At 34.3% G+C, this 27889-nt stretch overlaps 3 protein-coding genes and 2 non-coding genes across 10 annotated transcripts; 4 read left to right on the top strand and 1 right to left on the bottom strand.

Annotated features, from left to right (window-relative positions):
- Positions 1–380: 380 nt before the first annotated feature.
- mettl6 (methyltransferase 6, methylcytidine) lies at positions 381–4219 on the top strand. Its single transcript, XM_051130496.1, has 5 exons — positions 381–978; positions 1051–1185; positions 3411–3581; positions 3687–3828; positions 3930–4219. Exons 1-5 carry the CDS (start codon positions 712–714, stop codon positions 4085–4087), a joined length of 873 nt encoding a protein of 290 aa, XP_050986453.1. The 5' UTR covers positions 381–711; the 3' UTR covers positions 4088–4219.
- Positions 4220–5065: 846 nt separating this feature from the next.
- trnae-cuc (transfer RNA glutamic acid (anticodon CUC)) lies at positions 5066–5137 on the top strand. Its single transcript has one exon. It is a non-coding gene; the product is annotated as a tRNA-Glu (tRNA).
- Positions 5138–6176: 1039 nt separating this feature from the next.
- trnas-aga (transfer RNA serine (anticodon AGA)) lies at positions 6177–6258 on the top strand. The gene has a single exon. It is a non-coding gene; the product is annotated as a tRNA-Ser (tRNA).
- Positions 6189–11747, top strand: cfap418 (cilia and flagella associated protein 418). Of its 2 annotated transcripts, XM_051132130.1 has the most exons (6): positions 6191–6615; positions 6895–6991; positions 7122–7180; positions 7266–7331; positions 8159–8254; positions 11190–11747. In XM_051132130.1, the coding sequence occupies exons 1-6, from the start codon at positions 6476–6478 to the stop codon at positions 11347–11349; spliced, it is 618 nt and encodes a 205-aa protein (XP_050988087.1). In that variant the 5' UTR covers positions 6191–6475; the 3' UTR covers positions 11350–11747. The 2 variants fall into 2 exon arrangements, with proteins under 2 accessions (XP_050988088.1, XP_050988087.1); XM_051132131.1 differs by lacking the exon at positions 8159–8254 and having other exon boundaries at positions 6189–6615.
- LOC127178937 (antigen WC1.1) lies at positions 11718–27889 on the bottom strand. 5 transcript variants are annotated; one of them, XM_051132125.1, is made up of 15 exons: positions 19491–19612; positions 17702–17854; positions 16728–16817; positions 16564–16620; positions 16394–16480; positions 15657–15743; positions 15454–15540; positions 15240–15326; positions 15038–15124; positions 14824–14910; positions 13728–13844; positions 13563–13643; positions 12280–12393; positions 11947–12083; positions 11718–11850 (listed from the first exon to the last, which is right to left on the bottom strand). In XM_051132125.1, exons 2-14 carry the CDS (start codon positions 17835–17837, stop codon positions 11962–11964), a joined length of 1239 nt encoding a protein of 412 aa, XP_050988082.1. In that variant the 5' UTR covers positions 17838–17854; positions 19491–19612; the 3' UTR covers positions 11718–11850; positions 11947–11961. The 5 variants fall into 5 exon arrangements, with proteins under 5 accessions (XP_050988082.1, XP_050988083.1, XP_050988085.1 ...); XM_051132126.1 differs by having other exon boundaries at positions 16394–16477; XM_051132128.1 differs by lacking the exons at positions 15038–15124; positions 15240–15326.

Here is a 27889-nt window from a genome sequence, read left to right as displayed (position 1 = left end):
TTTCTAAGATACTACAAAATTACCTCAACAATAACAATAGGCCTTTAAGAATAAAATTAAACAATAAACAAGTAGAATGTAAGAGTAGAATTTAGAGTTAAAACTGACACTTTCAGAAAAAAACATTTTGTCTTACAAATTTCTTTTCTGATATGTTTTCTGCAGTGTCCTTCTCGTAATGTTATGATAGGCTAAAGTTATGTTATCGTAATACCTTTGAAATTATACCGCATACAAGATACCAGGTTTTGAAATGTCTCCACATACAAGAATTTGGCCCAGCATATCATAGCTGATGCCAATAAATAGTGTTCAGAGTTTTCTCAAACATAAAGGTTAACCAGGTCGCTGTGCGCATCTCATCCAGTCCAGTAGGTGGCAGTGACTGTTACTATGTTCCTTCATCAATGTAGTAGCTTGTGCGCGAATAAGACAGATGCTGAGCAGAACGACAACATGCGACGTTTTAAAACAGCTTTTTTTTTTTATTAAACATGCGAATATTTTACTCTTAATTATTTAGCTCGCTTAATATATAAGTAGTTGAAGTGCACGTATGTACGTGAAACTGTTGTTTGCGTTGTTTCATTGACGTGGTAACATTTTATCCAACATAAAGTGCTGTGACTTGTATGGTCGTAAACTTCACAGCATTTTATTTTAAGCCGTCGTCGTCTTAGTTTTAATCAAAGATCGGCAGCTCAAACAGTCATGTCAGTGACAGGTGAGTTGGACTTGCTGGAATCCAGTTCTGATTTTCCCCATCAGTCCACTGGTTTGAGTGAAAGGACACTTACACCAGAAGAGCTGGAGAAACTCAGGAATGACCGAGTCTTAGTGTCAGACTTCAAGCAGCAGAAACTCGAATTGGAAGCTCAGAAAAACTGGGACTTGTTTTATAAAAGAAACACGACGAACTTTTTCAAAGACAGGCACTGGACTACCAGAGAGTTTGATGAACTCAAAAACTGCAGAGAGGTAAGAGAACATGCATTGCTTTAACATGTTTGAGTTTGTGTAGATGAATGTAAATTAAATCTATTATTTCAGTCTCAGGGGCAGAAGCTGGTGTTATTGGAGGCTGGCTGTGGGGTTGGAAACTGTATTTTCCCTCTTCTGGAAGAGGATCTCAATATCTTCATTTATGCCTGTGACTTCTCTCCACGAGCTGTTGAATTTGTGAAAGTAAATGTGACAAAATTAATTTCCTCTCCTTTAATGTGACAGTTCACTCTAGATTATTATTACCTTAAAATGTGACCTGGACCACAAAACCAGTCTTAAGTCACTGGGGTATATTTGTAGCAAAAGCCAAAAATACACTGCATTTGTCAAATTACTGATTTTTCTTTTATGCCAAAAATCATTAGGAAAATAAGTAAAGATCATGTTCCATGAAGATATCTTGTAAAATTCCTACTGTAAATATATCAAAACTTAATTTTTGATTAGTAATATGCATTGCTAAGAACTTCATTTGGACAACTTTAAAATTGATTTTCTCAGTATTTTGACTTTTTGGCACCCTCAGATTCCATGTATTGAAATGGTTGTGTCTCTGCCAAATATTGTTCTAACCTAAGAAGCCATACACCAATGGAAAGCTTATATATTCAGCTTTATGATGATGTATAAATCTCAGTTTTGGAAAAAATGGACACTTATGACTGGTTTTGTGGTCCAGGGTCACAAATGTACTTACCCTCAGGCCAACCAAGATGTAGATGAGTTTATTTCTTCACTGGAAGAGATTTGGAGAAATTTAGCAATACAGCCATTGCACATCAGTGGATCCTCTAGAGTGAATGGGTGCTGTCAGAATTAGAGTTCAAACAGCTGATTAGAAACATCAAAGTAATACACAAGTAATCCACACAACTACAGTCTTATCAGTTGTCTTGTGATGTAAAAAGTTACATGCTTGTAATAAATTCATCAAGATTTTTAACTTCAAACCATTGTTTCTGGCTAAAATATTCCTCTATCCGTAATATTACTTCCTCTGATAAAAAGTCATCTCGTCTGAATGAGGAGAGAAATATGCATAGATCAAGCACTGTTTACATTAGTTTAAATTATGGACTGATATTTTGGCTTGAAGCAACAGTTTGAGGTTAAAATGCCTTAATGGTGGATTTGTTTTGACAAACATGCTGTTTTTTTTCACTTCACAAGACATTAATTTTCATGTGAGTTAAGACAGTGTCTGCTGTTTGGACTTATTCTGACGGCACCCATTCACTGGGGAGGATCCATTGGTAAGCAAGTCTCCAAATCTGTCCTGATGAAGAAACAAACTCATTTACATCTTGGATGGACTGAGGGTGAGTACATTTTCAATAAATGTTCATTTTTTTTAAAACTATTCAATCTATTCCTTAACCTACACTACCAGAATGAAAACCACTTAATGAAAAGTAAGATTTGTAAAATTCTTAAACAAGTCTCTTCTGCTGAACAAGCCTGTATTTATTTGATCCAAAGTGCAGCAAAAACAGTATCATTTTGAAATATTTTTACTATTTAAAATAACTGCTTTCTATTTGAATATATTTTAAAAGGGTAATTTATTCCTGTGAATTCAAAGCTGAATTATTAGCATCATTACTTCAGTCACGTGATCCTTCAGAAATTATTCTAACATTCTGATTTGCTGCTCAAAAAAATTTTTTTATTATTATTATGCTCAGAACAGCTGAGTAGATTTTTGATGAATAGAAAGTTCAGAAAAACAGCATTTATCTGAAATAGAAGTCTTTTGTAATATTATAAATGTCTTCCTCAATGTCTGTTGATCCATTTAAAGCATCTTGGCTAAATAAAAGTATTAATTATAATTAATATATAAATAAAAAATATTATTAAATATTATTATTAAATAAAAATAAATATTTTTGAAAGGTATAATGTATAATTGTACAAAAGTTTTTTTATTTCAAATAAACGCTGATCTTTGGATCTTTCTATTCATTAAAGAATCCTAAAAAATATACTTATCTGTTTTAAATATTGATGATGATAATAATAAGAATAAGAATAAGAAGAAATGTTTCTTGAACAGCAAATCAGCATGTATGAATGATTTCTGAAGGATCATGTGACACTGAAGATGAAAATTTAGCTTTCATCACAGGAATAAATTACATTTTAAATAAATTTAAACAGTTATTTTAAATAGTAAAAATATTTCACAAATTACTGTTTTTGCTGTATTTTGAATCAAATAAATGCAGGCTTAGTGAGCAGAAGAGATTTCTTTAAAAATCATTAAAAATCTTATGTGTTTAAAAAACTTGGTAGTGCATGTCCATCTGGTCAACCTTTTTCCAATAATATAATGTTGCACATTCATAAGCTAATTGTTTTGCGTGCATTCTGTCTTTATTCATGATTATATATTGTTATTGCAGCAAAATGCCTTGTATTGCACCAAGCGATGCCTTGCGTTTCAGTGTGACCTCACTAAGGACGATCTCCAAGCCACCATACAAGTGGAGACAGTAGATGTAGCCACACTGATATTTGTTCTGTCTGCAATTCATCCTGACAAGATGCAGAAAGCCCTGGAACAAATGTATAAGGTACTGCTGATCACATTTTGTAAGACTGAAACTCGAGTGAACTTTTAACTCACAGTAATTTTTTCATGTTTCATGTGTTTTTCTGCTTTCAAAACAAACTGACAGGTATTAAGACCAGGAGGTATTGTCCTCTTCAGGGACTATGGACTGTATGATCATGCCATGTTGAGGTTTAAGTCGGGCAATAAGCTGGGCGAGAATTTCTACGTAAGACAAGATGGGACCCGCTCCTTTTTCTTCTCAAGAGGTCAGTGTAGCATTTGTTTCTTCTTAATCATCTGTTTTACAGCATTGAAGTTAATGTTTTGTTTCTAACTTTTTTTTATTTTCCATCTGTTTTTCTCATAGAGTACTTGGCTGGTTTGTTCCAACAGGCAGGATTTGAGACTCTTGTGAACGAGTATGTTTTGAGAGAAACTGTGAATAAAAAAGAGGGTCTGTGTGTTCCCAGGGTGTTCTTGCAGAGTAAATTTCGCAAACCTGTTTCATCATTATCACCAGTGTAAATAAGTCACATTTTTGTAAATGTATTTTTCAAAGTGTCATGCATTAATTTATTGCATTTCGGATAAATAACATTTTCAGTCAGATGTTGTTTTTACTGTCTCATAATGAAATAAAATCTGTATATTTTTCAATTCTTGTTGCATTTCTTACATTCAGACTTGAGAATAATGTGCAAAGTTAGTGAGTGGTGTGCTGGACATTATCTTGTTTATTGTAGAGTGCAAAGTTGTATGTAATATTACCCATAGGTGTGTAGTAAGCTAGTAAGGTGTTTTCTGGTAATGAGTTAGAATTCCAGTTCATAAGCCACTGTAGGAAAATTATGAAAAGAATAAAGACACGCAGTAAATGGTAAAACTGTTTGCACCTATAAACCGTTCTGTTTATAATTAAGATAATACATTCAAATAATATGGTAAGACACTAATTTGCGATATCAAGCAGCAAAACAAGCCAAAAATAGCTGGAAGTGAGTTAGACCGAAGTCAGACATTAAATTTACATCCTGTGGCATCTACTTAGCCGAGAAAAATAAAGTGAATACGTAGAGGCCACATTAGACACGTCAACGTGTCCGCCATCTTGGAACAGTAAATGTGTCGTTTAAAGATGCTACAACATTGCACAGTCTCTGGTTGTAACAACTGCCGAAATCTAAATTCCTGAAGAAAATTGATAAAACTTTAACAAGCAAGGATGTCTTAGTTTGTGGTTTTTAATATGTATTAACTCAATATTATAGGTTTTTAAGCTATAGTAGGCTACTTTTCAAATATGTTAACTACGGTTAAGTCTATTGCAAATACATTTATACAAGCGTATAACTAGGGCAAAGAGTATAGGCAATAAGTTGTTTGACTGGGGTTGCGGACTCCAATATGGCGGACCTGCTTACGTATAGCGGCCCAGATCTATATTTACATCAACTGTATAGTGTTTACATATTTGATTACACATATGAACTTTGGGGAGCTCAGTCCCTGGTGGTCTAGTGGTTAGGATTCGGCGCTCTCACCGCCGCGGCCCGGGTTCGATTCCCGGTCAGGGAACGACTTGTTTTTCCACTTCCGGATACGTTTAATTTGTGAGAGGAGTGACAAGTAGAACAACAGAAGATATGATGTTTATTAATTCACACAAAATGTTATTAATTTCTATTTTAAGGTCAGAATTAAGTACAAATTCACTGTATTTATTTTCTGAATGCATGGTATTGATCTTTTTGTAAACAAAAAGTCAACTCCATCTTCCAGCGAAAGACAGACTTCTCTGCTAAAAGTGTGTTCAGACTCAATAATTTAGTCTGTGTTTTTCTTACAGCCGACTGCAAGATCACATTCAGGTCTTACTGCCTCCATCAAAATCAAAAATAAAAATCACAAATAAAATCAAATCCCCACAATATATTTTTTTCTTTTTCGATCGTCGCGACTTGAAAACAACTGTGTGCAGGGTTGCCAGGTTTTCACAACAAAACCCGCCCAATTGCTACCCAAAACTAGCTCAGTCACGTTTCCCGTTAAAAATCGAGTTTGGGGGGATACAGTACACGTTTTTATCGGGGTTCCCTCGCCTTTATTTGAGTCGATTTAACCCGCACAACAGTGTTAAAGTAGCCTAATTACGCAGGAAAACCGCGGACTTGGCAACACTGACTGTGTGGTTTAGTGTATTTGTGAGATTTTGGAGCCCCCTGCAGTTAAGTGAGTGAAATTCACCGTGGAAAATATATCACGATCGCAGTTACTTTTATTTTATTTATTTTACTTGATTATGTTTGCCTTTTTTGCTGTTTTCGTATTTTAAATAAAATAAAATAAACATTTTGAAAAGAAAAATAACTAGACATACTTAAAACTACTTAAGTTACGGTTATGCTAAACGTAAAACAATAAAATAGTAAATGAATACATCATTTTAAATGCACATTTAAAATTGACGACACGAATAACGATACGCCATCTCAAAAGTTAAATCCACTCTGCTTATTTTCTCCCTTGTATCTGCATAATTTGCCGTAGCCGAATAATACGTCTTCTGCTTTTTTTTGACAAAAGTGTTCGACTTGTAAAAGACATAAGCATGTGAGTTGTCGTGGCCGAGTGGTTAAGGCGATGGACTAGAAATCCATTGGGGTCTCCCCGCGCAGGTTCGAATCCTGCCGACAACGAATCGTTTTCCGTTTAGGAACTCACACTAACTAGCAAACCCGGAAGCGTTAGGTCAGCATCCAGAACACGTTACTACTATGTTTAACAGGGCAGTAAAATTTATTTAATAGAATTTTACTACTTATATTACGCATTTCTGAGAAGTTAGCCAAAAAAACAAAAAAATAATGCACGCGTTCCTATGGTAACAAACGTGGCGTTCTCCACCGGATAATCATGGCGGATGATTTGGATGATTTACTTGATGAAGTCGAATCAAAGTTTTGTTGCAGCACGTCAGCGTCCAAACAATCAACGTATGCTTTAAAACAAACGGACCAAAAATGTGCGAATCCCGAGGACAAGAAACAGTCGAGGTAACTTATTAGGCTAGCGACATTAGCACCTGAGCTAACATAGCTACGTAAGACAACTGCAGATACTAAAACTAGAACCTTTACTTATATAGACACTGACAAATACTTTTAACACGGTGTAGATGTACAGATAATATATATTGCCACCCTGACTAAAATGCTAAAAAGGTTTAGCATGTGGCTAACAAAACAGCCTCAAATGGCCATGTGTAACGTTACATCGTCTTTAAAATCCCATCTGAAACATTTCGACGTTTATTTTGAAAATTATATTTTCAGAAAGCAAGGATGCAAAAGATCTCAACACGACAAAGATGATATTGACGCTATGCTGCAGGAAATACTGGATGATGACTTTCAGCCCATCAGCACACATGTAAGTCGAATAACTGGACAAACCTTGTTATAATCAGTGAACATAGTTTTTCCAGTTTCATATAGCTAGCTGCTGTTTACATGTTGCTAGTTGATGTTAAGCAGCTGTAAATTCTCTCATAAACTCACAGGAACCCATTGCAGCAAAGACAACCACAAGCGATTCATATTTTGAGACAATGTCCAAGAAGTAAGTTTTTAATTCATAAACATCCAAAATTTAGGGTGTGTTGTTATTAACTCTAACTTTTTTTTTTTTTTTTTTTTTAAATCAGATGTTGTCCTGTTTTTCTTGGCGGAAGCGGTGTACCACACGGTATTGGAACCAGCGTTTCCCAAAGGTGAAAATTACATCAAAATCATTTATTTCTGGACTTGAAGACCACATGCATATTTTAATAATATTCTAATAAGCACAATATTTACCACCAACTCACACAATACATATTTACCCCATTGAGAATGTCAAAGTTTTTGAACAGTAAGATTTTTAATGTAGTGTCTAATAATTATTAATAATTTAATGTGTAGTGTAAAGCCTGCATTTATTTGATCTGAAGTACAGCAAATACAGTACAAATTGTGAAATATTTGTACTATTTAAAATAACTGTATATATAATATATATATATATTTTGGCATCATTACTCACATGATCCTTCAGAAATCATTCTAATATTCTGATTTGCTGCTCAAAAACATTTACTATTATTATTACGTTGAAAACAGCTGAGTAGAACAATTAAATCCTAAATTAAAGTATTAATTTCTATAATGTCTTTTCCAATATATGTGTACATATATAATGTCACAAAAGATTTTTATTTCAGATAAATGCTGATCTTTGGATCTTTTCATCAAAGCATAAAAAATAATAATAATAATAAGGATCATGTCACACTGAAGACTGGAGTAATAATGCAGAAAATTTAGCTTTGATCACTGTAATAAATTACACTTTAAAATATATTCAAATAGAAATAGTTATTTTAAATAGTAAAAATATTTCACATTTTTACTGTTTTTGCTGTGCTTTGGATCAAATAAATTCAGGCTTGGTGAGCAGAAGAGGCTTCTGTAAAAAAACATTAAAAATCGTTTGACTGGTAGTGTAATTCAGTCATGGTAGATAGATGTGTTTATTCTGACTGTGGTCTTGTTTTTGAAGGGCCTGCAACCATTTAAGATGTACGTCTTGCGATTTCAGCATAATAATGTTTGATGATCACGAGTGGGACTCATCCTGTGATTATTTATTTTTCAGGTAAGGTATCAGAAGGGGGCAGCATTGATCCATGTATCCCACTGTAGCAGTTTCTTCATTCATTATCAATTCATTGATATTCTTAGACTGCCTCAGGCCGGCTTGTTTTTGCACAGCATCAGCATGTTCAGTTAATGATGTATTTGTTAAAGTCATCATGTTGCCCAAATTTAATAAGCTTTATTAAATTTGGACGGGCTGATAAAGAAACACTTTTGGACAAGCGTTCAACAGCGCCACGTCACCTTTTTAGCACGAACCCTGTTTTCCACCGGACTGCGTCATTTCCTTATTATCTTCAGCGCTGTTTCTCGCACCGTCTCACTTAACTTTAGCATCAAACAGACAGTGAATCATTCGCACCATGTCTTTTATGTAGTTATCTTCCGTATTTAGGCCATGATGCACTTTGCTGCATGCTCAGACACAACCAAGCTCTTAAGTTGAAGTGTCTTTGAGTTTTAATGATGTTCAAGCTTGCAACTTTAATTAGGAGAGAATGTGGTTGGAATTTTTCAATGAAGCTTCAGAAACTTGAACTTCAGGCTTCAAACAGGTTATAAATCAGCTCGTCAAGAAACCATCTGTTCAGGATTGTTGCTGCATGTATTACATTTTTCACTGCTTGTATTATATACGGTAGTTTAAAATAAAAGAATAGCATGGAAAGAAACGTCATTCTTCTGAAGTGTTATCTTTAAAATACTTGGTTGACAGTCCATATAAGGAGTTTTTGACTACTTACAATAGATGCAGACTGTCTGCAAAGGATTTAAAGACTTCAAGGGCTTTTGGATAGCTTGAAAAATTATCCATGTGTTCATTAGGTCTTCAAATTTCAAACAAAATATTCATGGTAACCACAGGACCTTTGAGCTTTCTTATGTGCATTGGGTTTTCATTTCGTATTCCCAGCTCAAAAAAATCTAGGCTCATTGCTAAAAAAAAAAAAAAAAAAAAAAAAAAATCCTAGAAATCTATTTTAGAAAAAAAACTTACTATTTGGTCAATTAAATAGGGTAGAAATGTATGGAAGCCCATTTCCACCACTGAATAAAAAGGTAAAATAAAAAGGTCATTTGACGTTTTATCTGTTTTTTTTTTCTCTGAATTGTGTTATACACTACCAGTCAAAATATTTTGAACAGTAAAATTTCTGATGTTTTTAAAGAATTCTCTTCTGTTCACCAAGCCTGCATTTATTTGATCCAGCATACAGCAAAAGCAGTAATATTGTAAAATATTTTTACTGTTTAAGATAATTTCTTTCTATTTGAATATATTTTAAAATGTAATTTATTTCTGGGATCAAAGCTACATTTTCAGCATCATTACTCCAGTCTTCAGTGTCACATGATCCTTCAGAAATCATTCTTAAAACAGTTGAGTACTTTTTTTTTTTTTTTTTTTTTTTTTTCAGGATTCTTTGATGAATAGAAAGATCCAAAGATCAGCATTTATCTGAAAAGTTATTTTTTTTAAAACGTTATACACCATACCATTCAAAAGCGTGGCATCAGTATAATCAATAATAAAGCAGGAATACTTTAATTTGATCAAAAGTGATTATATAGACATTTATAATGTTACAAAAGACTTCTATTTCAGATAAATGCTGTTCTTTTGAAATTTCTATTCATCAAAGAAACCTGATAAAATTCTACTTGGCTGTTTTCAAAATAATAATAACAATAATAATAATAATAAATGTTTTTTGAGCAGCAAATCAGAATATTCAAATTATTGATGCTAAAATTATGCTAAAAAATCAGCTTTGAAATTACAGGAATAAATTACATTTTAAAATACATTCAAATAGAAAACAGTTATTTTAAATAGTAAAAATATTTCAAAATTTGACTGATTTTGCTGTACTGATCAAATAAATGCAGGCTTGGTGAGCAGAAGAGACAACATTAATTTTCTGTTCAAAAACTTTTGACTGGTAGTGTAAACTCGCAATTGTGAGTTAGAAAGTCTGAATTATGAGATACAGATTCGAAACTCTGAGTTATAAAGTCAGAAATTTGCAATTGCGAATTAAGCTAGAATTGTGAGATATAAATTCGCGATTTTGAGAACATATCAGTCTTTTTTCCCCTTCAAAATTGGACATTATAACTCACAGTTGTAAGTTTATATCTCACAATTATGAGGAAAAAAAGACTTGTGTTTTATCTCCCAATTCTATATCAAGAGTTTATATCAAGCAATTCTGAGAAAAATGTCAAAATTGTGAATTTATATCATGCAATCCTAGGAAAAAGTCAGAATTGACGAGATACAGATTCGCAATTGTATATATCTTGCAATTTTGACTTTATAACTTGAAAATGTAGCTTATATCACACAATTCTGAGAAAAAAGTTCATTTCTCCGAATTGTGAGTTTATATCTCAATTTTGCCTCGCAGTTGCAGGCTTTTTTTCCTGGGAAAGAAAAATCTGAATTGTGAGATCTAAAAAATGAGCTTTATTATCGTGGGGGAACAAATAACAGAAATCTGAATAAAAAAATATAAAAATGTTTTTTATTGTTTTTTTTGTTGTTGTTGTTGTTGTTGTTTCAGAAATTTTATATATAGCATTATTATTATATTTATTATTATTTTGTCCCTAGGGTAAAATGCATCCAGGGTAACCAGAGGACTTTAGACGTTTCTTAAATGTTTGCTCCTCAAAACATCCAGAACGAGTTTGATGCGAGAGAAGCAGACCCAAACACAAGATAATAGCTTTTACAATTTGTTTTACACAATGGTTTGTAAATATACAAAAAATGCGGGTTTCAGTTGCTGATAAAGTTCAAGAGATAAACTAAAGCAGTGAGCCGAGTGTGTGATGGATCGCTCCGGGTTGAATTGGACATCTTTGAACTACAAGTACAGAAATGTATTCAGATCCTCACAAAGCTTCTCATCTTTCCTCTTCTTTAGGAATAACATGCCGGACTATCACAAACTAAAAGTCAAACTGAGAAGGAAAAAGGGTGGGCGTGCATACGCCTGTCAGTGCAGCTGGCACTCGACCCTGTCGCTCACAGACCTGAGGGAACAACAGCAGCTAAAGTGGGTTTGTGGAAAACACAAAGTATGAGCACGAGTCTGCAACGGTTCTCCTCTGAAACCTTATCTGTGTCCACCAGCAAGTGTTGCAGCATGCTCTCCTCCTCACAAAAGAGAATGCTGGCCATTTTCAAAATTTGCTTTGTGCAGTTTGTGGGGCTGGATAACAAAAAGAAGTTTTGTTTTCTTCACGGAGTGTAGCTTTTTGTTTTGGTGTGAAGTAATTGTCGACGCTTCACTGTCCCTTAGAATGATGAAGCATTGTGGCTGGTTTTGTTATGTAGACTATTATTTTGAATAATAAAAGGCTGTAATGTATTCAGAAATTCTAACATTTTTCACAATTGATAATTAAAACAGAAAAAGATTGGATCCATCTGTGAGGGTAATAGTAGAATGGCTGATCATTGTTTCGATGTTTTTTTTTTTCTGTTCTTGCAGAATATTCTTTAAGAAACACTCAGATATTGCAAAGGCCCGTCTGTGTTACATTCCTTGGTTTTCAGGGACGTGTGGTTGTGAATCATCTGTCCTAAATAATAAATGCACATCATTGTCCACAGAATAAAGAGAATGAAGAATTAAAAGAATGACGTTTTGTGTGTTTTTCAAGGTTTTTATACTTTACCTGCTGTGAAAAATGTCACCAGTTGTCAGGTTCATCATAGTCGCTCTCGGATGATGCAGCAGAATGGTCCTCACTCTCATTTTTAGGTGGTACATTAACATACGATGCCTCTGATGCTGTGCTGCTGTTATCCGATTCTAAAATGTAAAAAATAATAATAATTGTCAGTGGGTTTTTTTGTTTGTTTGTTTTACTAGCACACTAATACTGCTACTGTTTGCTTTAAGGTTCAGGTTTGCTAAACAAAAGATCCAGGTTCAAAGTAGTTGGGGGATTTCAGAAAGGAAACTCTGAGCGGAGGCATACTGTCACATGGTTAAGTACAAGCGGTACCTTGACTGAGGTTTCTAGGTACAGGATGGTCTCCGTAACCGTCAGTACTTTCTGTCATCTGTGCAATTTGGGGATTCTGAAAAGACATCTCAGGAAGTGATGGGCTTTCCTCGCCTTCCAAAAACAAGAGACAAATTTTAGTTACGTTTTTAGATATTTCCTTTTTCTTACACTGTTTAAAAGGTTCTTTAAAGAGTTAAATGTGTGTAGATATTTATTTGGACTTGCAAGATTTACAAAAAAAAAAAAAAAATATTTGATCAAAAATAAAATAAGAACAGTAATTTTGTGAAATGTTATAATTACATTTTTTTTTAAAATTTAATTTACATGATCCTTCAGAAATTATTCTATTATGCTAATTTGCTTTATTTTTGGAAAAAATACATAGTTTTTTCAGGATTATGTAATAGAAAGATCGAAAGAACAGCATTTATTTTAAACAGAAATATTCATTTTTACTGTCACAATAAATAAATTGCATCATTGCTGCAGAATGAAATTTACGGTGATGCATTGCTGCCACACACTTTTTTTTCCACTTAATTATGTCAGAATTATAAAAAAGTTACATTGTTAAAACAACATTTTTTATCGTACTAATGTCATAAAAATCTGGTGATGCATTGCTGCTATACACTTTTTTTTCACTCAATTATGTCTTAATAATGAGATGTGTATTAAAAAGGCATCTTTTTCTCGTTAAAACATTATACAGATATTATATTTGTTTTATATGTAAATCTAGCTTTTTGTTTTTCCGTTCCTTAAAATGTAATGATAATAAAATAATAATGCAATTAAACTGTTAAAAACATCATTTTTATAATGTCATTATTACGAGAAAATAATTAGTTTTAATGAGAAAAAGATGTTGCTTTAATGACAATCTAATTTTTACGAGAAAAGATTTAATTTTAACAACATAATATTGTTATTACGAGAAAAGATAAAAATGACATGACATAACTGAGTGAAAAAATTCTGTTTGTGGCAGCAATGAGTCACTGTAAAAATAAAATGTAAAAAAATTCTTACTGAACCCAAACTTTAGTAGTGTAGTGGTGTAATTTAAACATGGAAATATTGAAAAAATGTATTTAAAACAAAGAAACGTTACAACAAAATATTGCTGTGTAACGCGCTATTACTGGATCACTAATCAAACTTTGAATTTTTCAATTAAACTTTTTTAGCTCTGATGAAATATTTGTATTAAATGTGAAAAACGTGGTTTCATAAAACATGAAATGACTTTTATATACTGTCTGTTTTATTCATACCATAATGATGGAGGGCGTTGTCATTAATCTCTGTGTTTTGATAGCACTCCTCTGATGAAGTACTGTCTGAATCATTCCCATCTGCCAAGCACAGAAGAATTCACACATTTCCTTGTTAAAATTCACTGTTGTCAATATCTTTACATTGTTAAACCAAATACGCACCTTGAGTGTGGGTGATAGGTATATGAGAGCCGCCGTAACCAGCAGTGTTTCCTGTCATCTGAGCGCTGTGGGGTGTCTGTAGTGACTTGTCAGGAAGTGATGGGCTTTCCTCGTTTTCTAGAGAAAACAGATATATGAGGTTTAGCTGACTGAATAAATCCCCGGAAGGCTCAGTAGAAACACCCTTCAAGCCTCAATATTAAAGGTGGCATATCATGATAAGTGCTATAATCAGGTCTATGGCATCTACCATCCCAGAAACATGTAAAAAAAAATAACAACCCAGTAACGTTGTTTTAATAAGCCTTTCTATGCACACTATAGTGAAAAAACAAGCCGCTCAGAATTCACTCCCCCTGTGATGTAGAAAGGGGATCTTATTATAATATTACCACCCCTTAATCTGCACGTTTCGACTCACGGCACCGCCATTTTGTTTTCGCAAGCGACAACAGTGTACTAGTTCTAACGCCATGGCAAAAGTTCAAGCAAAGCATGCTGCTAACTGCTCTGTCTTTGGCTGCACAGATGAGCACAGAACACTTTTTAGAGTCTTAGCCTCAGGAAACAAGATAGCAGGGATTTATTTACTGTATATTATGCTGGCACCACACAGATCTAATATAAACATGACATTTCTTTCCCAGCTGTTTACCTTTACAGACACAACCGACTGTTTTTAACATAAACTTGTGTGTATCTGACAGTTCAAGCACAATAAAACATGAAAGAGAACTCACGTCCGCTTTCTGTCCATGTGCTTCAAATGTGTGCACTCAGAAAACGTACATTATGATAGACATGATAATCAAAACCGAACAGATTTTTTTTTTAAATCACAGTATCTGATAAAGTCACAGCCCTATTCTGGAAAATAAGGAAAAAAGAGCTTATTTGCATTTAAAGGGACATGCACGAAAACAGAGTGTTTCTGCTTCCTCTTAAAATAGGCATTTTCAAAATAATGTAATAAATGATCTGTGGGGTATTTTAAGCTGAAACTTCACAGACACATTTTGGGGACACCTGAGACTTATATTACATCTTGTACAAAGAGGCATAATAGGTCTTCTTTAAATGACTTATGTGAACCTACCACACTGGAGACTGCTGTCCATGTCAATCTCTGTGTTTTGATAGCACTCACTGGAAGACGTGCTGTCTGAATCATTCACATCCACCCCTGACGACAAAAGAGAATTCATAAGTCTGAAATGTATTTCCCTACTACAAGATACTGTTTAACCTTAAAGGTGGAAGAAGGTTTTACAATCTGGGATTTCATCAAGAGTTTTAAATTAGAGCTTTACCTTGCTTGTCAGAGTTTGGTAAGGGATTGTCACCATAATTCAGGGGTGCATATGGTGACTTTTCATTCAATGATGGTCTTTCCTCACCTTCATTCGAGGATAAAATATTAATAATAAATATTAGTGGATTCAGCCAGATATGCTCTCTCTGAAATTAAGAAATTGATTACATTAACCCAATGTTTATTTAAGTTTTACATACGTGGCATGACGTTGTAGTCCATGTCGATCTCTGTGTTTTGATAGCACTCACTGGAAGAAGTACTGTCTGAATCGTTCACATCCACCCCTGACAACAAAAGAGAATTCATAAATCTGAAATGTATTTCCCTACTACAAGATGCTGTTTAACCTTAAAGGTGGAAGAAGGTTTTACAATCTGGGATTTCATCAAGAATTTTAAATCAGAGCTTTACCTTGCTTGTCAGATTTTGGTAAGGGATGGTCACCATATTTCAGGGCTGCATATGGTGACTTTTCATTCAATGATGGTCCTTCCTCACCTTCATTCGAGGATAAAATATTAATAATAAAATATTAGTGGATTCACCCAGATATGCTCTCTCTGAAATTATGAAACTGATTACATTAACCCAATGTTTATTTAAGTTTTACTTACGTGGCATGACATTGTAGTCCGTGTTGGTCTCTGTGTTTTGATAGAACTCGCCAGAAGATGTACTGCTTGAATCATTCACATCTACTCCTACAAGCAAACGAGGGTGTATAAATCTGGAGTTTATTTCCTTACTAAAAATACAATTGTTTCTCATGCAGACATCTGTAAAAAATGGTCAATTTTAAATCTGCTTTCTAGTAAATCTCAGAAATGTGGATTCAGACAACAATTAAATTACCACACAACCTTGGTGTTTGTCAAAGAAACAGCTGGTAATTCGCCCAGGGATTTTTACATGGGTGGTGAGAGATGAACAACATTCTGGATTCAGACGGCAATAAAATCACAGACTAACCCCGTTAATGTTGAAAATAGCTGGCATCCCCACAAAAAATAATTACAGTCTGAATAGGCCTAATGTCAACATTTATTAAGAAATTAATTAAAATAAAAAATGTATCTGTTATTATTATTTAATAGACCTGAGCTAATATGAACAATGAACAGTATTTCTATTAACTAACATTACCAGAGATGAATGCTGTATTGCTGGAAAAAAAAATTTATTGCTCATTGCTCGTTGTTAATGCATCAATTAACATGAAATAATGGGACCTCACTGTAAGGTGTTACTAAATATTCACAATGTTTTATCAGTATCACAGCACATGCATCTAGAAATCAGATAAAGGTGAATCAACATAAAAAAATTAAGCCAAAATATGATTTATACATACGTGACTGGAGAATGTTGTCCACGTCAGTCTTTGTGTTTTGATAGAATTCTCCAGAAGATGTACTGCTTGTATCACTCATATCTACTGCTGTGTATAGGGGAAAGAAAAAATTATACATTTATACATTTATTTGCTTATTAAAATTTGAACAAATATGGTCATCCATATACCTTGCCTGAGGGTGTCAGGGGCACCAAAAGACAGGGGTGTCAGTAGGGGTATATCATCTTCATAAACAAATAAAATAAAATATAAGTGATTTTTTCTTGATTGAAATAATACATTTTAGGTAGTAAGAGTTAAATGAATGTGATTATGATTTATTTGTGCATACCTGACTTTTGGATGGTGTCCATGTTGATTTCCACATTGTGCACACGTCTTTCTCCAGAGCACGCACCGTCTACGTCATTCACATCTTGAGCTAGATAGAGCGAAGAGGAATTCATACATATTAAATGTGGTTCCTCACAAATCCCTGTTTATCATTTAATGCAGAGCCTTGAATTCTTCAACAAGAATATTTGATATGTCCACAATGCTAAAACAGAGAAACGAGTGGATTATTTTGATTTGTGTACTACCATTAAAAATTTGGGGGGTCAGTATGATTTTTTTTCAGCAAGGTTGTGTAGAAGTGATCAAAAGTGACAGTAAAAACTTGTAACGTTACATTGTTACAAAAAAAGTTACATTGTTACAAAAGAAAATTCAGTTTCCATAAAAATATTAAGCAAGTGTCTTCATAATAAGAACTGTTTCTTAAGCAGCAAATCAGCATCAGGAATAAATTACATGTGAAAATTTGTTAAAATAAAAAACAGTTCTATTAGGTTGTAGCAATATTATGCAATATTAAAGTGTTTTACTGTATCTCGAACCCCAAACTTTAAATGGTATAGTGTACATCTTAGCTGATATTGATTCATTATGATTAGCATCACATTTGCCCTATTTTCTGTCAGTAATACCCTTATTGTCTCTTCACATTCAAAACAGCTTCAAACTTTCATAAGCTGAAGTCATGCTCAAAATTGTTGTGTGGTGTGTCTAAAAGGCCTCTCTAATGTAGATGTGTTTAAATTTAATGTGAACTAAAGTATAAAAAGAAACTACTTTCCTCCACCGACCCTCACAGACTGTTTTATGTAAAAATGGCTTATGCAATTAAGCCAGTAATATCAGTGTAAAACGACTCTTTCTTTGATGTGTGTAATTTTAAATATAGACCGATTATATCTATTTAAATATATTTGATATTTGTGGTCATTTGCAGTATATGTGTGTTGTCTGTTAAAGCCAGCGTACTTGCTGAGTTGTTTAGATGTAGTCTTTGTGGTTGAATGCTGTTTTGTTGTTCATAGTTTGAATCACTGGAGCTGTCAGAGCTGTGAGTAGATCGATTTCTTCTCTTGCTAAATTTGCGGCCATAGTTTGAGCTCATTCTCGGCCCAAGGCTCTCTGAAGAATGAAAAACAAAATGTACTTGTTTATGCAAACGTTAAGACCATTATAGAACTGACAAAACAGAACATGACAAGAGTTAAACGAGGCATACTTGAGCACTTTATGTATATTATAATTACAGAACAAGTAAAATTAAATCACTTATTTAAATACATTTAAAATAATTTAGTATTTAGTATGCAGTTGGTACTCACATGTTTACTTTTTGTTGTTTGTATTGGAACAACACAAAAAAACGAAAGAGACGAGAAGAAAAGTCCAATCTGATACAATTCCACACAGAACCCAACAAATGCACTGGACAAAATTATTGGCACCCTTAACTTAATATTTGGTAGCACCCACTTTGGAAAAAATAACTTAAATCAGTCCTGTAACCATGAATGAGTTTCTTACACCTCTCTACTGGAATTTTCGACCACTCTTCTTTTGCTCCAGGTCATTCAGATTTGAAGGGTGCCTTCTCCCAACTGCTGTTTTGAGATCTCTCCACAGGTGTTCTATGGGATTCAGATCTGGACTCATTGCTGGCCATTTCAGAACTCTCCAGCGCTTTGTTTCTTCATTTCTGAGTGCTTTTTGAAGTGTGTTTTGGGTCATTGTCCTGCTGGAAGACCCATGACCTGTGGAGATGCAGCTTTCTGACACTGGCCACTATGTTGCGCCCCAAAACTGTTTGGTAATCATTAGATTTCATGATACTGTTCACACAGTCAAGGCATCTAGTGCCAGAAGCAGCAAAGCAATGCCAAAACATCTTTGAACCTCCACCATGTTTGACTGTAGGGACTGTGTTCTTTTCTTTGAAGGCCTCATTTCTTTTTCTGTAAGCAGTACCATGATGTTTTTTACCAAAAAGCTCTACTTTTGTCTCATCTGTCCACAGTTCATTCTCCCAAAAGGATTGTGGTTTGTCACATCAGTTTTGGCAAACTCCAGTCTTGCTTTTTTATGCCTTTGTGTCAGCAGTGGTGTCCCCTTTTTATTCAGATGGCTACGGATAGTGCGAGCTGACACTGTTGTACCTTGTGTCTGCAGATCAGCTTGAATTTGTTTGGAAGTTAATCAGGGTTCTTTATCCACCATTCGAACAATCCTTCGTTGTAATTTTTCATTAATTTTGCTCTTCCGTCACGTCCAGGGAGGTTAGCTACAGTGCCATGGGCTGTAAACCTCTTGATGATATTGCGCAAAGTGGACACAGGAACATTAAGATCTCTGGAGACAGACTTGTAGCCTTCAGATTGTCCATGTTTTTCCACAATTTTTCTCTTAAATCCACAGACAACTCTTTACACTTCTTTCTTTTCTCCATGCTCAGTGTGACACACAAAACAAAGGTTGAGTCAACTTTTCTCCATTTTAACTGGTTGCAAGTGTGATTACTATTTTGCCCACACCTGTTACTTGCCACAGGTGTATCTAAATACAAATTACAGGAGCATCACATGCTTGAAAAGCAATTATTTCTTACAATTTTGACAAGGTGCATTTTTGAGTTCTATGTGAAATTTTATCAAGTTTGACTTTTCTTCTCTGTTTTTTGTGTTGTTGCAGTGCAAACAAAAACAATACGCAGGTGAATACCAAAACATTTGCTTTTTTTTTTTTAAGCAATAGCAGTACGAACCATACTGATGCCCCCCCGGCAGCCGAGACAGAAATTTGTGTGTTGTAGACTCCTATCTGTACATTGGACTGTTCCTCCAGACTTGTGTGGGAATTACTGTGATGTTGGTGAATCACACATTCTGTTGGCAAAAAGGATGAAAACAAAAGGCTTAAACTTCCCCATGCAGCACTAAGCCATTGCCTTAAGCTTTTGTATTGTTGTATTAGCTAATATCAAAAAGAATTTAGTTAATAGTTCACAAAAGGTTTGACGTTCTTCGCGTTCTATAAAAAAGAATTTCCTGTTATTTGAATGGAATACACTGAATGCACACAGAAATTGGCCAAGAAGTCAGTAAATTTCTTTGAAGTTTATAACAATACAGTATGTTTAAAAACAGATTTGTACTCATACACAGAGATGCTATACGAGTTAAGACAACGTTAAAAATAACACGTTTGCTTGTTGTAGCTCAGCTCTATTTGCTCAGTTCCACTTCATTAAGTTCTAAGAAAACGTGTTATTTATTTTCCGATTGCCAATTTCTTGTGAGTAAAGTGTCTAAAATAGTTTAAATGTTTTTTGGTGCCAGTCAAGTATTTTAGTACAGTGAATAGTATTTACTTTCTAACCCTGTTACAACATTTCGATGCCACTTGAAATGTTGTAACTTGTGCTTTTGAATGTAAGAAGTGCTTATACTTGCCCTTTACTCTTTTGAAGTGCACATAGGCAGCAACATTTAAAACAATAACCATAAGCAGAGCAATAGATAAGATGATGCAGCCAATTGCTGCTGCTGAAACTCCACTGCTGCTTTCTGTATCTGCAACTGCAGTTGGCACTAAAATAAACACAGAAACAGAAATATTAACAGAAATCACGCAGATTATGTAACTGATTTTTAATTTCCTTTTTCTTTTAAAACCAAAGGTGCTGAAGCATCACCTGCCACCACCGGTGTTGTCATGTTCAGCTCAGTCGTGTTCGTGTCCGTGTTCTCAACACTTTCTGTATGAAAGACATTTAATCCATTGGATACATCAAAGGAATGCAAATTACGAAGACTTGACAGTCTGGATTTCACAAGACTCTAACAAGCTAAAGCTTATATGTGTGTGCTTTGACATTTCAGAAATACTGTTGTAAGCCTGCCCTACTTCTGTCTTATTTTTGTAGACCAACTGACATGGAAATTCTCCCCCATCACCCTAAAAGGTAAATCTGACCTGCGTTTTAGTGAAATTATGGTAACGTTCTACCTCAGGAGGTCACGTACTATGACCTCAAATACGCACAGGAAATTTCGGTTGTCAAGTAATAAATTTGGCACAAAAAGTTGCTTTCTACAAATCAAATGTTATGATGCTAAAGTCAACATGACGATGAAACTGCCACTATTTACCGTCATACTACATTTCTTGGTCTTCTTGAACGATTCACCAGTGTATGTTATTATAAACAAAAATGGGTTATATTTTATTTTAAGGTGTCCTTATAACAGTGCAATTACACAATTAAAAGAATGGTTCACCTAAAAATGAATATTCTGTCATTAATTACTTACCCTCACGTTGTTCCAAACCTGTAAGACCGTTCATCTTCAAAACACAAATCTGATGATAAGTGAAAAAATATTTTTGATGAAATCCGAGAGCTTTCTGACCCTGCATAGACAGCAACACCACTGAAATGTTCAAATGGCCCAGAAAAGTAGTAAGGACATTGTTAAAACAGTCCATGTGACATTTAACAATTTCTTCTTTTCCGTGTCAGCCTTTGACGCCCACTCATGAGACAATAAATTATTAGATAAAGTTGTTATTTTTGTTTTCTTTGCACACAAACAGCATTCTCGTACACTCTAAAAATACTGGGTTAAAAACAACCCAGCGCTGGGTGAAATATGGACGAACCCAGCTATTGGGTTAAATGTTTAACCCAGCCCTAATTTTATTTAACTCAACTATTGCTTCAGAATTACTATATTTCTTGCTTAAAATGAACCCGAAATAGGTTGGAAGTTAACATTTATTAATATGTTCAATAAATGAACATTTATTAATAAGTTAAATATATGGTACTTAAATAATAAACATTTTTTTAAATGACTTTTTAATATATGTTCACCTTTAGATTATTGCTGATGCCTCCAGTAATTATGTGTCTGATTTTTATTTTACAACCTATTTTGGGTTCATTTTATTTTAGCCATTTAGTCATTTTTAAACAATTTAAATAAAAACCGCTGGGTCAAAACAGCCCAATTGCTGGTTTTGTCCATATTTCACCCAGCACTGGGTTGTACTTAACCTAGCATTTTTAAGAGTGTAGCTTTAAAAAATTACGGTTGAACCACTGATGTCAAATGGGCTATGTTAATGATGTCCTTACTACCTTTCTGGGCCTCGAACGTTGTAGTTGTGTTGCTGTCTATGCAGGGTCAGAAAGCTCTTGGATTTCATTAAAAATATCTTAATTTGTGTTCTGAAGATGAATGAAGGTCTTACGGGTTTGGAACGACATGAGGGTGAGTAATTAATGACAGAATTTTCATTTTTGAATGAACTATCCCTAAGTACTGAGTAACGTTAATTAACCACAATGCTAAAATTACTATACTTATACATCACTTACTATAGGGTAAAGAGGGTTTGGTTTAAATTTAGTTGCATATAATTATGCATCATTTACTGTTATTATTATAATAAATACGGTTAACATCTAACAAGACACTGTAAAATAAAGTGCTCCCAAAAATGTCTTTATAACATATATTTTAATCTAAATATATTAAGTTGCTTTCTTTTCCTTTGACACCATTTAGGTCATGTGGCTCGCTTGAATAATATTAAACATTTGACAATGGCTATTGAATGTTATTTAAACCAACTTACATTCTCCAATCTGGTATGCAATGTCCACATTTTACTATCCAATCAATTTCTGATGAGTAAAAATTCCCACTCTATATATTTTCCCATTTAAAACACTATGAAATACATAAATATGCCATATTACTCAAGTAAAATGGGTTGCTAACTACAATTTGCCTTTGTGTAGAAATGATGTTATTTAACACTTGCACATTAAGTCTACAGAAAGTGTATAGTACCTGAACACACAACGCCAGCATCTTCCTTATGTCCACAGTAGTTGCTGGCAGTGGTGTTGATTGAGCTGCACTCCCATAAGTTACTCTCGGAGCCATTGCATTTCATTTCGCTGATGTGGATGGAATCCATTCCTGGCCCGTAAAAGTGCACTTTTGTCGCAGAACCACATATCAGCTGGGCACATACTACATGTCCACTATTGATGTCAAAATGATCATCACACACTGTTCCCCAACTCCCAGAAAGCATCAGCTCCACCCGTCCAGCACAGCGATCACGTCCTCCAACCAACTGGACAGCGTGGTTCTCTGGAGAACAGTGGTCAGCCAAGATAAAGCACAATTACAACAATGAAACAAAAGTAGGACACTTATCAAAAGATCTCTGAGAAGATCTCAGATGACTCACCGCAAATTACTTCAGTTGCATTCATGCAGTTGCCTTTTGCGGCTGTAGTGCAGTTGTGCAGTTTTGAGTCTCTCAGGATGCAGTCTGCAAGACAAGTGCCATTGTGCACTGCTGCAGTCATGTTGAAAACACTGCCACACTTTAAACGTTCACAGATTTGGAGAGCAAGCTTGCTCTTTTCCTGAGCATCCAAAAGGTTGAGGGTCACGTCAACTGTAGTGTTCTTGTAAAAAGCCCTAGGCACACCAAAGCAGCCCTCGGAGAGACTTAGTGCAGAGAGCTCAACTATTTCAGAAAGACAGAAAAACAAAGTCAGTAAATGATTTTATTGAATCATCTACCTTAACTGTTTTTATCACTCTCGTGAATGCATTCACTTTTTTATCTCTACAGCATGCTGCGATGAGTCAGAGAATTTTCCAACATCGCATCCTGGCGCTGATCTTATCTGAGTGTTGATTCTGTTTTCTGTGTTTATTTCTAGTACATCAGACACTAGACTTTTATTTAGACCCAAACAGCAAAGTGAATATCTAAACCGTGGGGCATTGTTTTGTGTTGCAAAACGTTGTAGCAGTACACTGCAACACAGCCACATCCCGTGAGTCACTTCCTGTGGAAATGTCATATTGTAGCATGGAGGACACTGGGGAAAGAACTTTTTTTTTTAGAAAGTTTATGACATTGCCTCCACAGTGTGGTTTGAGCTCACAAACTTCTCCTGATTTATGACTACAGGATGCAGATTGTGTTTGTGTATATCATTTGTGGAATTGTGACTCATTCTGAACGTCTTGCTTTGGGGTGAGTTCTCAACAGGGTCAGAGGTCAACGGTCTGATGTTTTTCACCACTGTGGTGGTGAAAAACACTACCGATCAAAAGTTTGGGGTCAGTAACTTTTTTTTAAAGAAAATGAATTTTTTATTTTAAGATAGATGCATTAAATTAATCAAAGTGACAGTAACAAAAATCGTTACAATAAAGTTCCAAATAAATGCTGTTCTTTTAAAGATTCTATTCATTAAAGAATCCTGAAAAAAATGTAGCAAGGTTTCCACAAACTGTTTTCAATATTGATAATAATAAGAAATGTTTCCTAAGCAACAAATCAGCATATTAGAATTCTGAAAGATCAATTTCTGAAAGAATGGGTTAATCATAACAGTAAATCACATTTTACAGCATATTAAAATATAAAACATTTATTTTAAATTGTAATTTCCCAATATAACCATTTGTGACCCTGGACCACAAAACCAGTCATAAGTAGCACAGGTATATTTGTAGCAATCCAACAATATGGGTCAAAATTATCGTTTTTCTTTTACGGCAAAAAATCATTAGGATATTAAGTAAAGATCATGTTCCATATTTTGTAAATTTCACACCATAAATATATCAAAACTCCATTTTTTATTAGTAATATGCATTGCAGGCGATTTTCTCAATATTTTGATTTTTTTTTTTGCAACCTCAGATTCCAGATTTTCAAATAGCTGTATCCTAACAAACCATACATCAGTGGAAAGCCTATTTATTCAGTTTTAAGACAATGTATAAATCTCAATTTAAAAAAAAAATGACCCATGGTTTTTGTGGTCTTGTTTTTTTATGTTGAGCATAAAATATAAAAAAAAAAAAAGATTTATCCGACCCCAGACATTTGAATGATAGTGTAGCTCGTAAAGAAGCAAAGAAACACAGCAGATACTGTAATAAAGAAATATTATAAGATTTATTGTTATATACTACATATACTATTACTTACTGTTTTTTTTTTTGTTTTTGTTTTTTTCAACTGTTAACAATCTGGAATGATTATACAAACTAAACCCTGATTTGTGTAATTTCATCAAGCATCAAAGTGAAACAGACAAAATGTGTATAATAAATATTTTTTAAAGTATCACTCAAAAGGGCTTGCTAGTTTGGAAGCAAATTTTGGTTGTTAAATTACATTTTTGATAAGATTAGAAAAATTATTAGTTAGATTTTTTTTTAACACAACAACTTGAAAAAACTGATCACAGCAATATTTGTACAAGTTCGGAAAATGGATCGAGGTTATTTAAGCGTCTTCCTATAATGCTGTAGAAAAGCTCAAAATTGCGCCAAATATTTTTATATAAAATTACATTTTGGTAACTAAATTTAATCAGTAATTATATAAATTTGAAATTATGACGTTGTGCTTAATTGTTGGATGCGGTCGAGAGAGTGCAAGGACTTCTTCATGTATGATGTCTGTGTGATTGCGTACAGCGTTTACATCATTAGTTCACATATTAAACAGTGCTTAATGATTTTAAAATGAATTCTAGCGTGAAGCGTTTGTATCTGGGGTGGTAGATTGCTCTCACAGTTCTGTGCAATCTTGTGGTGGTCTTGCTGATTTCTTTTCTCTGTTCTGTTTGATGGTAGTAGGTTAGTCTCAGCAGGCTACCTCAAACACTGTTCTCATGCATATCGTTCAACATCTTGATTAACTGCTTGATTTTGCAGGCCTCTTTTAAATGAGCTAGATTTTTTTGATCGTCGTGAGATTGCTGCTAACTGCACCCACTGATAACACTGATGTAGACAAGATGCAGATGCAGACAAGATGCTTTCAAAGGAAAGGATTTTTTTAGAGTAGCAGTAATCATTCAACTCACTCTGTTTGTCTGATTGATCAGCATGCTTTGTCACAATCTCGGAAGGTCGGACATCTGTACCATTAAGCCCTAAAGATGAAAAGACGAACATCATGAGTTTTGCAGAGAATATGTTGTCCGAGGCCAGAAGGCAAAACTGTGACTTCAGTCTGAAGCGTAAAAGTAGAACAGAGCGTTTAAACCATCTTCCAATTTGCTATCAGTCTTCACTGTCTGCAAGAACAATATTCAAAGACACCAGTGAGACACTGTTGAATAAGATTTACAACATGAAATAAGCCTGAATGGCCTGTGGTGTAAAGAAAATGTAGATAAATCTTAATTGGCAGTTTTATACAATATAAATGAAACCGCAAGGTGAAATACGCACAAGTTATCTAATAATAAAATATAGCAAAGTTGCAGTTATTTATAACTATGGGAGTAGTTCTTGAAAACCTGCTGTGTTAACGCAAAGTAGATAAAAGGGCTGCTAAACTTGTATTTCAACACAGCGTGGTCCTTTAAATTAGTTTTCTCCATCTCAGAGCCGACACTCGGCTTGGTCATTAAAGCGTACTTTAAAAAACTCACAGTATGAAATTCATTCAGAAAAATGATAATTGCATTTGTGACTAACCATAATGTTTTCACTCTCTTGAGACATTATAAGAGAATATAAAAATATTCATTTTTCTTACAAAAATGGCATGTCTAAGTCTACTTTAGTACGTAATTTTGAAAAAAAAAAAAAAACATATATTCATACAGAATGAATAAGAACTTATATTATTTAAGCCAAATACATTTAAATTTAAACAATGTAAATTACTTACATAAAATTCAGTGTAACATTAAACATTATAATAATTTATACAACTTGTATAACAAATACATTATGTATTTAGTTTTATAATTAAGATTTTAACATTCTCTAAAACAATGGATTTGAAGAGTTCAGATGCAAAACCAGCTAAAAGCCATCTCAGTCAAAAATGAGATAATGATACTGAGTGAATGCTCCTGACACATAGTCCATCAAATATTTTTACTTTAAACTCACTAAACTGTAGTCTCAGCCCAATCAGAAGTACTAGTACTTACATAGAAACCTATACAAAGAAATGCTAATTTTAAAGAAATACGTCAGATGGATTTAGGGGCTTTTGCATACATTAACGGTTATTTTCTGTAGATTAGGCACATGCACAGTCTTATTTATCAAAATACAAATTCTATGCTGTATTTCTGTCAAGATCCATGCATTGTTTATAGCATGATATTGGAGAAAAAAATAACAATTGGCTTATTCTATTACTGAAACACTTCTCTATAAATGTAGAGCTTTAGCAAATGCCTATAACATCCGTAGCTTGTTGTACGCAATCTAAATGAACTCCATGTAGTCTAAAAATGGCTGTTAGGAAAATATAGCGATAAGATTTGCCGTTCTTTATTTTTAGCCATCATTTGCATTTGGCTTACAAAAAAATGTCATCCTACTTCATTCAGTCTCCTGTGAAGTTCAGCTTATTATTTACCAATGTGTCATAGTGCACTGAAGTGCATAAACGAATCTCTGGTTGCACTTTGTTCAAGCAGCTCTTTAGAAAAGCGACGTAATGAGCCGAGGCATCGCTTAACTTTCTTTTGTCACTTTTTAAAAAACCTTCAGCTTGCATTGTGCTGCATTAGTTAAACTGAGCTTTGTTTCAACCACAAAGCGTGTCTAACACCAAGTCTTTTGTTGAAAGTGCACATTTGATTTTCCACCTATGATAGTGATTGTCTCTCAAGAGCTAGTAAGACGGATTGTGCAACACCCTTTGAGAATTCTACAACCTCTCTGCTCAATTATCATCGACTTAATAGAAAAACCACTAGGTCCTTTATTAACTATTAGAATATGTTTTAAAAACTGCCAGAATATTGAATATTATACAGTCGTAAGCTCTTTAGATGAAAGACCTAGTCTGCCTACACAAACTATACACCAGAACCATTTTACCTTGAGACAAGGACAAAGCCTGGAGAACAACACACAGCAGCAGAAGAAGCATCTCTCAGTCAGTCAGCCTAACAGCCAAAGCTTTCTGTTCGTCCCTGACGGAGAATTACTCTGACTGAAAAATGTGACCCTGCACCTTCAGCCTTTGGTGTTTGTGCAGTTGCTGCATGTGGTTTCCACTACGGGGCGAATCTGAGCATCATGCCTCACAAATGCACTCCCTACCACAAACGCACACCCTATTTTGCTA

Source organism: Labeo rohita, chromosome 16 (assembly GCF_022985175.1).
Source record: "Labeo rohita strain BAU-BD-2019 chromosome 16, IGBB_LRoh.1.0, whole genome shotgun sequence".
Classification (NCBI taxonomy): domain Eukaryota; kingdom Metazoa; phylum Chordata; class Actinopteri; order Cypriniformes; family Cyprinidae; genus Labeo; species Labeo rohita.
This window is presented reverse-complemented; position numbering and strand designations above follow the sequence as displayed.